The 16,074-nt window shown below is 39.9% G+C and overlaps 1 protein-coding gene across 4 annotated transcripts in view; it reads left to right on the top strand.

The window, feature by feature from the left end:
* Window positions 1-16,074, top strand: part of LOC121330892 (CMP-N-acetylneuraminate-beta-1,4-galactoside alpha-2,3-sialyltransferase-like) — a 71,310-nt gene that overhangs the window by 16,727 nt on the left and 38,509 nt on the right. For 2 of the 4 annotated variants that reach the window (XM_041277814.1, XM_041277812.1), the window contains exons 3-5: window positions 5,296-5,343; window positions 7,981-8,023; window positions 10,264-10,356. In XM_041277814.1, the coding sequence (XP_041133748.1) occupies window positions 5,296-5,343; window positions 7,981-8,023; window positions 10,264-10,356 (184 nt within the window). The other 2 variants (XM_041277816.1, XM_041277815.1) reach the window with 2 other exon arrangements.

The following is a 16,074-nucleotide window of genomic DNA, read 5'->3' as shown; positions in this document are numbered from 1 at the left end:
ACAGAAGAGGCAATTCGAAGAAGAGATCTACAGCTGTAGACAGTGAAAACCCCATAGCTATTTTTTTCACAGCTAATTGGATCTGATAGGATTTGAAGTAAAATAGAAATATTAAGCCTAGCCTATAACTTTTGTCTTTTCTTAATTATGGATGCATAATTATTTGGTTCCAGAAGTTTTGGAGTTTTTTGCTCCGAAGATTCTGAGCTACAATACTAGAAGAGTATAGCATAGATTCTGTGGGCTGCTCATTGCATAAATTCCAGCTAGGGCACAGCACAGCCCGTGTTCTCAGAAATTCTGTGTCTAATTAAACAAAGAAAAAAAGAAAGTTTCTTTCTGTAAGCAGTAGTTCAGTGTGACTTGTTTTTCCACAGCAGAAGGTCAGTCTGTATAATTGACTTCATTACCATGCTGTTTATACTTTGTGTATGTACAGTATGTACACAATTGACATTCCAAAAATAGAATGCGTGGCGATGGTACGTAAATATAATGTGTTTGTATAAGTAGGGCTGTGGCTGTGGTTCAAAAATGGAAACATCGGAGATAAGAAAGGCACCTCGCTATTAAAATAGCCAGGTGATGCTGCAGTCTGGTTTTTTTTTTACAGGTTCATATTGAATTGATACCCACAAATATTTGCTGTGAAATGCAGAGCTTGTTTCAAATGCAGGGTAGTGGCCAGGTTCCCTGCGCTTCCAACAAAAGACAAAGCCGGTGCAGAAACCAGAAACCTCACTTATTCGGTAGGGTTATTGCTACTAAATGACCTAGGGATAGGGTTACTACGTTTTTGCTGGATGATATTGGCATAGTTCTTGTGGTTTGTGTCAGTACACCACATTTCCAAATACAGCATGCAGGAGCTCTGAAGATCTGCCAGATCTTATATATTTATATATTCTGGACTGCAGAGGGGGCTGGAACAGCAGCACTGCTTTGCAATTGTACAGTAGCAGCTCAGTTTGTGAGCCGGTCTGGTTCACTTCACTGGACTGGTTCTAGGACTAAGAAATCTGCTTAATCGTTTTAGTCCTGAATTACTTTTGTCGAGCTGAAGAATATTCCTTTATGGACAGTGAGATATGAAAAAAATCAATATGGAAAGTTAGTTATTAGTGTTCTGCACAGTTCAACAGCACTGCTCCCTGTGAGCACAAGACTGGAGAGTTTCACAGATGCTGCCTTGCAGTGCATGCAGTTCCTTATACTCCCCACTGGGGGGTGTCTCTGTTAAGCTAGTTCCTTTTAAAGGTGGAATATCCATGCCTATTTCTTAACTCTGCAAGTGGAGCCCCTCATTTATCCTTCCACAACACAGTAGATACCCGAGTAACAGGTATTGGGTCTCCTAGTCTTCAATGTGCAGCAGAGTGAGTGTGAGGCAGAGCCAAATAAGACTTTGTTGGTAAGATATATTATATGTATAAATATAGTATATAGTTTTTTTTTTTTTTTTTATCCTTCTTTCCTACACACGGACTACTACAGAGATGTACTGTCCTTCAGATGAGACATAAAACCGAGGTCCTATTGCAAGTGACTCTGCAGCAGCAATTGTGATGCATAGTTCACCTCCAAGTCTCTTTGGATAAAAGCGTCTGCTAAATGACTAAATACTATACTTATACTCAGCGGTCCAAAGCATTTTACAACCAGTTGCTTAATCTAAAAGCAATTCCATAAAAGAGCAGCTATAGTAAATAAAACAGCATTTCAGAATTATGTTGAAAGTCTTTGCAGTGAATTTAATGATTTATGTTGAAAGTCTTTGCTGTGAATTTAGTGATACCAATTATCTGCAATTGAATTTCACAGGACTTTTTCCAGCAAACAGTGCGAGAGGTGTTTCCTAGGTGCTGTCAGCTGACTTTCTAAGCAGCCTGTTTTTTGTTTTGTTATTCTTTGGTGGAGAGGCGTTCTCAGCTGTGTCGCTATGTACCCAGTTTGTTTCTACTCTGCCTGGACTAAGCTCTGGTTTAACTGGTTTATTATGCATTGATGTACATTGCGTAACTGTGTCCTGGGTATATTTAGGGACAAGTGGCCTCCCTCATAAGTGACAACCCTTGTGCAACACACACACTTAAAGTAAAGTACTACTGAGTATTTCTGCCACCTCCTGTGCATTCGTTCTCTGCATTATGAATCATCTGTTTCAGACTTTGAAATAAGTGGCCAAGTTAGTCTCATTTGTGCCTAAAGTTGGCCATCTTTATATTGCATTTTATACCGCATGCTGCATGCCAACAATTGCGCTTCATAATTAATTATTTCGTTACCATTGTTCACAAGCTCCAAGAAACTGAATCTGATTAGATCCCCCTTTGACTGCTGTACTACTTCCCCCAAGAGTTGATGAAAACAAGGGCCAGTCAGGGTAGGGACAGTGCTGTTTAATTTGGGAAAAGCACATGTCTCTCCCTGCAGCCGAGTGCTATAAAAACACAGATAACTCAAGGGAGAAAAGTGCTACTTTTGGGCTCAGGACCATGTTCTAACAATTTAGCAGAAGTGTTTATGTACACAGAACAAAATGACAGATTAGATGTACTGTGTAGTGCGTAAAGTGATTGTAAAGATCTAGCTGGAAATAGGTGGGCAGCTGTGGATGCAAAGAGGTGGGGTGTGCACTGATGTTCAAAGATAATTGGACTACTTCGACTCCAAAAAAAATAAAACTACTTTGAAAGATGTCTTCCTCCAACAGATGTTGTGGGTCCTTCTGAAAAATGCTTGTTCTGTTGTTTTATATGTTATCTCAGCCAGTTCCAGTAGTCAAGGGAGTACAAAGGAGTTCAAGTATGGATTGGGCTGACATGATATGATTCCTCTTATTCTTGCTACTGTATGTTGTGCATCACAGAAATGGTCTGGCCAGAGTATGCGTTTCATATAAATGGGAGCATAGCCCATCTACCCCTGAAGTCACTGATACTGCATATAATCAACATCACGGACAATAACAAAAACCCATAACTAATCTGTTATGTGACCTTCAGGAGTTCTACCCTCTTCACTGGAAGTTTAAGTGGGATGCAGCTTGCTTTGATAACCGCCTGAGCAAGAGCGTGTTCTGCCACGTCAGCAGGCCAAGGGCTCTCGACATGCAGCGTTGAGAGAAGCTCTTTGCCAAGTGCCGTCTTCTGAACACGACGACGCCAACGGCGACTCCTCGAGAAGGCTGTTGATGCTGCTGTTGTTGTTTTTCTCCTACCTGATTTTGAGAACAGGCTGCATTGTTTCCAAACCCGTGTGTCTGTTGTCTTTCATGGCGTTGAACAATTGACCTAGGGTGAAGGGGCTGTAGAAAAACAAGAGGCGACCCTTCAGTTTAAAAAAAAAAAAAAAAAAAGCAATACAGTTACCTAAGAGCTACTGTTATCTACTCCAAGAGTTATACAGTGTTATGTACATGCATTGCTTTACAGGACTGTGACTTAGTACACAATGCTGACTCATGGCTACCTATTCTGTTTATCTGCTTTGCATAGTCCTGTAAACTGCCATGAATGAGCGATGATGCTGCAATCTTTTGTTTGTTTTGTTTTGTTATATATTTTTTTTGACTGCAGCAGTAGACACGTATACTGATCTGAAAGGCACTTCTATAGTTCTTGCCTCTATGGATATTATTATACATTAAGTGCTCGTATCCGTAGAATTGCTGTTGCTGTATCTTGTTCCTTCAAGGCGAGCGTATGGAACGGAAGCAATTTTGTTTCCTGTTAGCCACCAGTTGAATATTTCAAACTGAAGTTCTGTGTATTGCTTCAAATGAAGCCTATAGGGACCTCCAGTAGAAAGCATGGTAAAAATGGAGTTGGAATGTGAACTGGACCCTCCCCCCCCCCCCCCCCCCACCTGCAGTGGGGGGAGGGGGGCCACGGGGTGCATCGGAACAGTGTCACTCTCTGAAGTCACTAGGGCCTGTTTCCTTTAACTGTGACGTGAGTTTAGGCATCGGGATGCTCCGTCACCCTCAAAGAATTTACTGGACCTTTTATTGGGGAAGGACTGTCCAATATAAATTCACATCCATACAAGGGTAGGAGCGTGCAGGATTTAGAGACAGAACTATCTGCAGGGCAGCAAGTCTTGAAGGGATCTAGGAGAGCTGCTTTTTTTTTTTTCACAGTTTACGTCTGCCTCAAGATATCTTTGTAATGTAAGCACGACTGTACATCACTAAAACTAATGATGCACATAGGAAGAAATGTTAAAAAAATAAACACAAGCATATGTTACGCAATAAATGGTCTTATTAAAGCAGAAAGTATCTGTGATGTGTTGGGCACAATATCACTCTACTGCGAGGGAGGTGCCTATGGACTAGATGATCACCGGGAGTAGCACCATGTTGGGTAGAAACTTGACTGTTCAAGCTGTTGGCAACCAGGCACTTCACTTGAATGAACATAAAGTGACCGACACGGTGGTGCACAGTCGAGTCCCTATAAGCCTGGGCTTCATTTACTGTACCAGCACATTAGCGCTGTGTGTGATGTAGTGGGAAAGCGGCTGGAGCGATTTCATTTTACTGGGCTGTCCGACATGCTTCAGTCAGCCAGCGTTCGTTGGTGTTATTGTATTGTCACGCTGAGCTGTGTGGGTTTGTGTTTAGGATGCTCTCGTCTATCTTGTTGTTTTTGTTGGAAAGGTTGCTCATGTTTTCCTAATCCGCAACACACAGTACCTGTTTTTTTTCTTCTTTTTTTCATGGTGTAGGAAGGTACTGTGTGGTAGAACGCACGTCAGAGATCATCTTTCCATCTTGCTATCAGTGTAGGGTAGTGGTAAATTCTGAGGGGGATGATGTGGGACAGACTAACGCACTTTCATAAATTGGGAGGTTCTCCTCTGGTGAGATGAACATAAGAACATAAGAAAGTTTACAAACGAGAGGAGGCCATTCGGACCATCTTGCTCGTTTGGTTGTTAGTAGCTTATTGATCCCAAAATCTCATCAAGCAGCTTCTTGAAGGATCCCAGGGTGTCAGCTTCAACAACAGTGATTGAAACGAGCCATCTTTTCAAGGATCGACCAAAATCCGATGTATTGTAAGGGCATGTGCAATCCGTCAAGACTCGAGTGATGTACTGCACAATGCATGCCGTGCCTATTCATTAGATTGGTACTTGCAGGGCAGCATATATGCAGAGTTTCAGTGTGAAACCGTGAGACAAGTTAAAGACTCCTCTAAATTGGGTTCTCTTGGTTTGTGATTGGGTCCTGTTAACTGCCATCTGTGTGATAATGTGCCGAGCTGAATTGCCACTCTTGTGTTGCAGATTTTGAGGGGGATCCATTTGTCTCCGTGCGACGAACAGTAGGCTCAGGTACAGCTGCCCCAAAAATACCCAAATATATTCAGACCTGGTGGCCATGTTGGGAGGTGGTAATGTTCTGTAGGTCCACATCACAAGCATTGTTAAAGGTGTTTTTCTTCGTTCACAACCCTCTGCCTTTAACCATTGAGATACAATCCAGATAAATTCATCTGTCCATCCATGATAGGAAAGATGGATAATAGCAACACTGCTTTTTTTTAATGTATTTTTGGCTACCAATTTCTCTCAAGTCTTATCTAGGCATGTTTGTTGAATGATGATTATGTTTTGAGTTCATCATTGCATATTAGTAAAGCAGCCTTACCTCCCAACATTGCACTGCTACCCCAGATAGTATAATGTTGTTTCATCGCTTTTAATCTTGCAAAGACCTTAGTTTGCTGCAATTTCATTACTTACAAAAATTTGGCACCAAAGCGTGTATTGAAAGAACTGTGTTTCCTCTCTGAATACCCCTGGTTAAAAGTTCAGTAGTAATAAGGAGTTCATTAGTTTTATTTAATTTTTGATTAGTCTGGCCAATTTTAAATTACTCCCGGGCCATCAAGGAACACATGCTGTCGACAGACATGCTAAATTAATGACTTTTTACTTAAATGATTACTATTGTGTTTTTTTTTTTATTGTGATAGAAATTTTTTTCTTCTAGAAACACTGGAGAGTACTTTTAAAGTCTTACTAAGTAAAGCTTTGACTGTTTTCTTAAATCGCCTTCTCCTGTTACAAAATGAGACCCCTGTGGGAAACAGAGGACTAGTTATACGACCTCTGATGATAAGTCATGTTTAACCAGGATAGCTCATGACTTCTGGGGATAGTGGAGGAGGACGTGTTTTATAATGGGGAGTTTGAGCTTAAACTCTGGTGGCTACAAAGTCCTGTTAAATTAACCTTCTGATTTGTGTATTTGATAGCTTACATTTTTTGTATGTATTTAGGTTGTTAAAAATTACAAGGCAACATTTAAATGAGGGGAGAAGAAGCTTGTTAAATCCATCCCTATTAGTTTTACTGTCTTACCAGTACTGCTTTTGTAAGGATTTTAAACGGAGACACTGAACCTTCCAACTCTTGCTCTGATAGCTTCTGGCGAAAGGGAACCTCTCGCCCCCATCAACCGCATTGCCTGATCCCTGCTGCAGTTAAACCCTGGACCCTTTCTATCTGCTGTGGTTTCAATGTGTGTATCCACTGTCTGCTGCTAGTACTGCTGCTTAAAAACCTGTTAACTTCAGCCCAATTCAATTCACTTTGTTTTTCTGGAGAAATAGTGAAAGGTCATCTCTGCACAGATTGGGAGCAGTATTTATTTTGATTAGATTAACACATCATCATCAATGAGGGAGGTCATTCAAACCAATCAAGTAAATATGCGTAGCTGCTTATAATGTCCCACCCAGCTAAGTTCATTAAGGTTGGTGTATGTTGTTTCCACAGTTCGGTAATGCTAGCACAGTTTCAATAAAAAAATAAAATATGTTTTTTTGGATAGGATTATAGCTTGCAAGTTCAATTAATCCAGGTACATGCATGTCTGACTACAAAAAAGTATAGTTTAGGTAGTTTAGTAATTTTCCAACACAAAGATTGAATGTTTTTGTATCCTCACCAGTAAGACTATTGTATTAATAAGATGTAAGTGTTGTTGTTTTTTTACCTTTAAGGAGGAGGTGAGGTATAGAGATTAGGAAGTTACATGAGAAAGAAATAAAAATGTGACAATTGTTTTAAATATATTTCTATACTTTAGCAGCAGTAATCCTAGGATACATGTTTTCTGCTGGACACAATAGTGTTTTAAGGGGTCTGAAGAATTCAATAGTTCCAGAAGAACAGTTCTTATTGTTTGTTTGTGGTTCTGGAATTCTAGTGATTCCACTCTCCATGTATAATAATGATTATTCCCAGTGTACAGTGCAGTAGAACTTTATATTTAATATAGTACTGTGTAGAACTGGTTTCAGGTTTTTCTGCTTGTTTTTTAAATTTCTATGCAGTTCCGGGGGTAGGTCACAAGTTTTTTTTCTGTAGTGTCAACAGAATATTAGAGTGTTTTAATAAGTCAGTTATCAGATGAGACCCCCGACCATAGCTACAAAATTGCTGACTTTGGAGTTTCATATCTCTGGACAGACCTGTTTTAAATGTTGTTGATTTATTTTTTAGTTGCTCTGATTTACTATTCCTTGCCTGAAGAGCCAAGAGAGGAAACTGGAGATCCGGCATCGTTTTTCACAGCAGGACAGAAAGGAATTAGTAGGAATTAATGTTGGTTTTCCTTTAGTAGAAAAGCACTGTCTGTTTGGCTGGCTTTGTCCCTAGCCCTGCATGCTTGGCTGGAGAAGTGCTAATGCTCTGATCTGCTCATAGATGACCAATGTGTTCCAGACCTGAGGTCTAAGAGGCACCATGGCCTGGGTGGGGAGGAACTTTGCCCTAGCATTTAGTGTTGGTTTAAGGAAAACTTTTATTAAGCCTCTAAATGAAAAAATAATGTACACTGTCAAGCTGCCAGCTTCCTTAATATTCAGTTGAGTTTTGACCCTTTGCACTGTACTTTATACTGTAAATGTTTATTTTCTTCTCTTTTTTTTTTTTTTTTTTTTTTTTTTTTTCTCTCCCCAGCATTTGACAAACAAGGCTTCCTGGTGAAACTTGATGCTAAGCTGTAAGTAAACTCTATATAACGCAATATGCGTGCACCTTTTATTTTGTTGCTGTGTGCATGACCCTTTCTACTTGCGAAACCAATAAGATGTGCTTTTTCTACTTATTACATTGCTTACAGTAAATGATATCCTATTTTTCAGACAAATCTAACACAAATCTTTGCAGTCTCTTAGTATACTCAATCACAGAGCCATCCTTTATTTTAACCATTGCAGTTGAAGCATTGAGTGCCCACATTTCTTCTGACAGAAAGCACACAAAGAATGTTTCTCCACCTGGGGCTGTTTCGTGCATCTCCTCTAATGTTTCAGGCGGCAGGGTGATGTGACCCGTGCTGGAAAAGGAACAATGCTCACTATGTCCTACTGCATGCTTTGAATTGCACAGATCTCTCCTTTAGCATGAAAGATGTTGTTTGGCATTTATAGCATTGTGTTACCATTACTTTTGCTACTGGCTTAAGTTGCAATTACTAACAGTTAACATATAGACACTGTTGTAAATGTACACCAACACGGTGAATAATTCATCAAACTGGATCCTGCAGACAAGTAGCAGTAACAAACAGACGCATTACTGCACTCGGGACATAAAAACCGCAGTGCTGAGAGAACAGTACAAATCGCACAATTCCACATTAAGATTCTAGTGAGTGCCAACAGAGTCCCTCTGTCTGTGCACAGCAGTTACATCATACAGCAATTACATTGGTAATTTATTTTGAACTGCTTACCCTCCATTTACAGTGAATTCTAAAGCCCAGTTTTCCTGTTTTGAAAAGAATTTAGTGTAATTGAATAGTAATGTCTATTTTTAATTATTCGGGGTAAAAGCGATCTAAAGCAAAATTGCTAAGTGTAAAGCACCCTTGTTTATCTAAATGTAGGTTTAAAGAACACAAGTTTATGTGCAGGGTGGTGGGACAGGAGCCTGCAGAGTGACGCCGTGGATAATGGTTTACACTCCGATTATCACTGATGACAGAACAAGCTTCATTAAACACAACCTGTCATGAGAGGTGATGGTCTGTGTGGCATTCAGCTATCACACACGTGAAAGAGTGCAGTATAAAACAGAAGTGACTGTCATTGCAGCTTTTACACAACTTATTAGAATAGTGAAACCATGTAGGCACTGGGTTATGGGACACTCCTAAATGTAAAGGATAAAACGTTCTATTCAATAAAATAAACTGTGTATCACTTGAAAGACATAAGCACTGCAGCTGACAATATATTGAAGCGTCTTGCTGGATTGTGTCTGCAGGACCTGGGTTACTAAGCTTCAGCAAGGGGGAAAGCTTCCAAAACACTATTGTGACATTATCTTTAGTTATATATTTCTTTAAAATAGAGCAATGTTGGTATCCCTGCTACCTTTTAAGGAGAAATTTGTATACAGTCTGGGAGAAGGCCAGATATTGTATTTTTACTTGTACTATCCTCAGTGTGTTTTACAATAAGCACTCCCACACACACATGTGCACACACAGGTTTTCGAACTAGCACAGGCTCCACACTGAACAGCAGAAGGAGTCCTGAGCTTGTCGGATCGGTGAGGAGTTTGAAATGGTTCCAAAGCCAATAATCACTTGATGCCAGGTTCAGTTCGGCGGGACTAGAGAGAAGGCAGGAAATGTGAATTACAGGGCGGCTGCCTCTCCGAGCCCTGTTTATTTGAGTTTGGCAAATTTTAAGCTGGTTATTAACGAGCAGGTCAAAAGCTGCCTTTTCGAAGAGTAATTAATATTGTGGTGTGAGGTTTTTTTATGCGGGTCTGACCTTTCTACTGAGGGTAAGATGTTGTTATGAGAAATGAGCTGTTGAGAAGTGGCAATCCACACCAGGCATTTTTTTTTCTTCCTTAGAGTTATTTATGCAACATCATGCAGACATTTAACTTGACATGAACTCGCATGAAGGAAGATCATAAACAGTTACTTCAAAGTAGAAATGCAACTTGGAACCATCATCCCTCCCCAATCCCTTCCTTATATTTTTAACTAAATAATTCCATAAACAAGATATATAAGTAGAAAATATATAAATGTATGTATAAATGTGCTGGTAAGTGAAATATCACCAGGTCAAATTAAGCACCTGTAATGTTTCTGGTACAGGTAGACTTTTTAATCTCGCTCACATAAGGAAACCTCACTTTGCTGTTGCCTGTGAAAGACACACTTTCCATTTCATTGCCTGTCTAAACTCTTTCTGTTTTATTCTGTTTGTTTTGTAGCCCACTAGAGTTAACGTACAAATATGGCAATCTCAGCGAGGGAGCTTGCAAACCTGGGTACGCAGCAGCCAAGATGACGGCCATCTATCCAAAGTAAGCAATCCCTTTCCGTTCAGTCAATCCGCTCGCTACTGCCTCTCAGAAAAAGGTGGGAAACCATGTCTCCAGCAGTCCCAATCTGGCACAGCCATCGGCAATGATTTATTGATTTTATTTATTTATTTTTGTTGGTTGTCCTTCAGACAGCCTTCAGCCTTAACTGTGGCAACGGTCCTGAGAACATCCAGTTTAGTTGCATCAGTGGTGCTTGACTTCAGGACTATCGGTGCGTTTAGTGCCATCTACAGTAGCTGCAAAAAACTACGCAGTGTTGCTGAAGATCATTTTATGTAGTGTTTTTTAAAGTGGTAGATGAGATGAGCCAACTGTGCCAGTGTCTACAACAGGACTAGTTAATTAGCAATAGTCAATTAAAATCTTAAAATAATTTATAGTTCTATACTCTGTGTGTCTTCAAAGCTTTTCCTGTATATGGTCACCAAAAGTGTTCAGAAAATCTAAAGTTTATTTGGGGGATTTTTAGCAGCTAAGATGTATTTAAAGTAAAGTAAACAATGGAGAGCGATTGCTAATCGTAATGCCTCGTGGATTGTGTAGAATGCCTTTTCCATGAGTGGGAATGTGTAGGTCAATTCATGACCAACTCCCATCACCACCTACAGAAAAAGAAACCACTTTTAAAACCACACAGTTTGTTGTTTTCCGTTGCTTGCTGAAGAGGGACAGGGTGTTTTGTGTAAGAGATGGTGGCTTCAATTAGGGTGAAATGAGTCAACCCGCCTTTAAGTCACAAGGATAAAAAGCTGATTGACTGACTATGATGTCATGAGCTTTTAAAGCCCTTTTCCCAGACAGTGAGTTCCTGATGTTGAATGTCATTGATCTGTAGAATAGGCCACAAGTACAGCACTATTAATGATTAACACTAAACAAATGGTAAATAAGTAGTTGTGGGTAAGTTGTGTTATAGGGTTTATTATTTCTGATTTGCAAAGGGCAGTGTTTTGTCTGTCCTTTTTACAGTACTGTGTTTTAACTAAAATAATTTGTGTTGTGCATGTGACTGTGAGGTCAGAGTCCGTAATGGCTGTGCCTCACAAAAGCACAGCTTGTTTTATATATGGCATACTGTGATACATAAATGTGTAAGAGTGTGGGGATACATATTCGAACAAACACTGCTTGGAATGAATACAGAACAATTGCCATGTTTGTGTTCTTTTCTATGACAGCATTTATGAATGACAAATATCCTGCATAAATATCTAAAACAAATATTCAGCATAAATGGCGTTTGAAATGTATAACGCACATTCTCCTATACAGAACATCATTTTAAGGTGCTGTAACAAATTTATCACCACATATACACAGTGAGGAGGCAGGTGCCAAGAGAAGGTTCGCTTACAAAGAGATTTGCTGATTGCATTAAACTGGAAATAAAACGGAATAAATTGGGGAGTAGAGCTATTCAACTCTCTTAATAGTAGTGCATTTTACCACAGATCCTAGTGTCTTTGGCAATTCAGAACACACTATGATGATTGCTACTTTAAGCGTGACTTTCTGTTATAAAATACATAAATTAGTAATGAGTCGATATTTTTTCTAAACCTGTATGTTAAACGTAATAATACTTGAAACAAACTAGGACATAATCTAATTTAAACTGGTACAAAAATTAAAAAGCCATGCAGATTGGAAATGGTTATCAAAGAAAGCTATTGTGTTTTTCACTATATTCCCCATTACACTATTCATTCATTCATTCATTTCATTCATTCATTCATCGATTCGTCGGTTGGTTTGTGGCATACCGTCTGAGTTTTTACATAGTTTTTGTGCTGTCTATGAAAAATACAGTATCTTTACAGTTAGCATTGGTAGTAAGCTACATAATTCCCAGTAAGGGGTCATGTAAAAAATGTATTAACTGATCAACATGCATAACTAATGGGTTCTAATCTTTTAGATCAACCCCACTTGTGTTTCAAATTGGAGCCCCCTCCCCCCCCCCCCCTTATCATAAATCTGAGGCTAAAAGGAATTCCTTCAGTTTCCCAGCACAGAAATACAGTCAGTCAAAAGCCTGATTTGCATGGGACTGAAAATCACCACATAAGCAGGTGGTTTGGGAATTTTTACTGACTTTGATGAAATGTTGTCCTGTGCGAACCATCCATTTCTTTCAAGGCCAGATAATTTTCTCAGAGGTCCTGATTGATTTTTTTTTTTATTTTTTTTTTTTTTTTTTTTTTTTTTTTTTTTTTTTTTTTTTACAGGACATTGGGACTTTTTGTAAAGTTTCAAGCGTCCTGTGTTTTTTACTCCCATGCGAATCGACGATGTCGGTATTATGGTAGAATTTATGTAGCGGGTTATTCACCTCAAATCAATACCAGCTTTCACAATAAACCACAATATAATATTGAAATTGGTACGATCTGTCCTGAGAGTCTACAGTTCAGTAAACCTTTTTTACGGTGCATTTGAAGGTATGTATGAAAATATTCTGGTTATTCTAGCCTTTGGAAAAGAAGGTACAACTAAATCGGTTATTTACACCCAAGTTCATTGTTTCCAAATCATGAACAAAAGCAACATCTCTGGCCACAATATTGCATTTCATTTTGAATGTACCTACTTTTTTTGATGAAAACTAATCCATGTCTGGGAGGCTGCAAGACATCCTCTGCTTTTGACCAATTCTGAGGACACCTGGTTTTTAGTCCTGTGCTGAAGTCTACAAGCAGATCCAAGTAGACAAATTAAAATAAAGAAATAAAGCAATATCACATATACTGCGATTTGCATCTATCACCTTACAGTACATAGAGAACATCAAAGGAAAAATGGAGGACACAGTTGCCAAAGTAGTCCTACAGTTTTATCTGGCTTGGTTTGCCTGTGTGACAGTGAGTGAACTCAATGTGAGAGACACAGTGTGAAAGACAGAAAAGCATCATTTTAGTATTAATAGTAAGATCATAGACCAGAAACCATAATAGGGAAATTGCGTAAGGGAATTTTTGATCACTGTGCTAGTGGAATAAAATCATTGATAGATGTACAAGGCTTCAGCTTTGTCATTATTTTATATTATAAATTCAATATAATTATCTTGCTGTTTCCTCAATAATAAAAACGGTGGTAATCTAGTTTGGTCCGCATGTAGCATGCTGAGCTGTTGCAAAGCTGTAGTGTTAAGAGGCACATCGGCTTGAAGAAGTGAGACGAGCGGAGAGATTAAAACCCACGAAATAAAGCCAAGCGACAGTAAGGCAATGCTGAAACGGCAATGCTGATAAGGAGATCTTATTACAGTAGCTTCTGTGATGGCTACCGTAGTATTGGCTCACTGTGACTAGTGCTTTTTTTATTCATTGTCAGATAGAAAACCCTCCGTGATAATATTAACGAACCAATTCTTACCACTATTTGATTTGTCCTCAGTCTATACAGCATACTTTTTTTTTTTTTTTTTTTTTTTTTTTTAGTAATTCTAGAGTACAGTGCAGACAAGTGAATTAGGACAGTATTTATGAATGGATTGGAGCAAAAGCTACTCCCAGTCAAAGCTGCTTAGTGTGCTCTTTCCTAGTTATGTTGTTGCATAATTGGTCAGGTGTTGTATTGTGATCCTATGGGCCCCTTATACTGTCATCAGACCTGTCCATACGGGCCTGCAATTCGATTACACTTCTTGGATCTTGGTGATATTGCTGCCGATGGGCACTGGGTGAAGTGCGGTTTTCCCTGTTTGTCAGATCTGGTGAACCTGATACAGCCAGGCAGCTCTCCTGAATGAGAGTGATGGAACAAAGTTAAGAGGGCTGTCATTTAATCAGCCCAACATCAGACAATTCCCTCCTAGATACAGGGAAATGCGATACCACACCAACTGTGTGCTGTAGCACTAGCACTTGAGAAAAAATCAAGTGGTACCAGGACCTGCTGTGCCTTCTGTTTGCAACCCCTTACAATGGCATGTCTCCTGCAGCTGTCTGTAAATTTTATACAGATAATGGTGAAACAGTAGAATTTCAGTGCTGTTGGAGGGTCCAGTGTAGTAGGCACTGGTGGACTTGATAGACCCTGAAGCTGCTTCTGCTGTTCTTATATTGCAAACCATTTTTCACCAGCATACAGTGCAGTGGCGGAATTGGATAGTTCCTCATTCAGTGGGAGACAATGGATGTATTGGAACTAGAAGATTTTAAGAGATGCATGGGTTAAAGAGTCACCCAGCTAGGGGAGGTGGGGGTTGGGGGACGGAACTTGGAGAAAGAACTCTAAGAGCGCATAGAATAATTCAGGCTGTGAAAGGGCTCTATGCTATTAAAGTGCTTTACCTGTGTACTGCTGTCAGAATGGATCTCTCACAGATCATGATGGCCTTGCCCTCTCCGAATGTGACAGGCTGTTGATTGGTGCATAAGCTCATTTTGGCCCAGCCGCTCCCCAGCTTGTCCCTACTTTCCAGTGCGTGAGGCGGCTACGAGTCTCCCTGCTTCCTGGCTCTCGCTGCAGGTCGTAGACACGCGGTTCTGGAAGCCGCCGGGGGTGCCAAAGTAGCTCTAAACACAACGGAGCAGAGAAAAACAACTCCTAAACATAGCAGGGTTACAAAACGAGAGGCTGGAGTTCAGTGTGAATCTAGAGCTAAGAGTCTGGGAATAGGTTTTGCACTGCAGTGCTGGAGGTGCAAGTTAATCTTGAGTGAAATGCTGGGAATGCCATGTCATATTTAAATTTAGCCTACAGTAGGGGTATTTGCCATTTACTGTGAAATATTTTCATAAAAGAGAAGTTGGTTGTTGTCCTGAAAAGATATTAGCAGTCACGGAATACACTTTTATTGAAACGTGACATCTTTCACAAATTGTAAATTGTGAATGAAGACTGACAAAAAGGTCTCTCAGTGGAGGTTTGGGGACAAGTGGAAACAGGTTAGAAAATAGCAGTTGAAAGCTTAGCAATAGCAAGACATTCTAACTGTACAATGTAGTGGTACAGGGATGGAAATAAGACTCTGATTGCATAGCATTTTCACCCATTCCAGGTTTTAATACAAGTTTGATCAGCCACTGTGTTTAGTGGAACCAGGCATGGATCAAACTAGTATGATGGTCAGAAAGGTCTTGTATTTTTCAGATCCAAACAAAGTTCTGTTATACAGTTTCAGTGAACAGCAGTGCAATAAATGACACCTGGGGAAAGTTATCAAAGGCTGGGTCTCTATAGAAACTTGTATTGCTTTGTAGTCGGGTATAGTAGGGAATGCAACTGGGATATTGTGGAGGCGTGCGTACACATATCATGAATTTTGGTAAGCACACGGTCTTGCACAAGCAATTGAGAGCATCAGAATCTATGGATATAAGGAGATACCTGTCCGTCTGCCATCATGAACATCACTTGTTCCTAATTATGCATACAGTCATATAGCATATTGTGATCTACTTTTTCATCCAATTTTGTATATACAGTAGAGCCGTGGATGTTATACTTGTGTACAGTATATATGCAGAAGACTGACCTGTGGGTCACAGGCAACGCAAGATTCTCATAAAAGCAGAAATTTTGCAGGGGACCTTGTTTGTTTGTGTGTCTGTGCTATGCGCTCTTTTGGTTCCCAGATTTGTGTTGAGGCTGGAGCATCTGTCTTCTCCAATCAGCCTATTCCCACAGTCCTTGAGCCAGGGTGCTGCTCTGGTGCTTTCACACACGGACATTGTCTGTCATCTTATA

The sequence above is a fragment of the Polyodon spathula genome, chromosome 18, assembly GCF_017654505.1.
Source record: "Polyodon spathula isolate WHYD16114869_AA chromosome 18, ASM1765450v1, whole genome shotgun sequence".
NCBI lineage: Eukaryota > Metazoa > Chordata > Actinopteri > Acipenseriformes > Polyodontidae > Polyodon > Polyodon spathula.
This window is presented reverse-complemented; position numbering and strand designations above follow the sequence as displayed.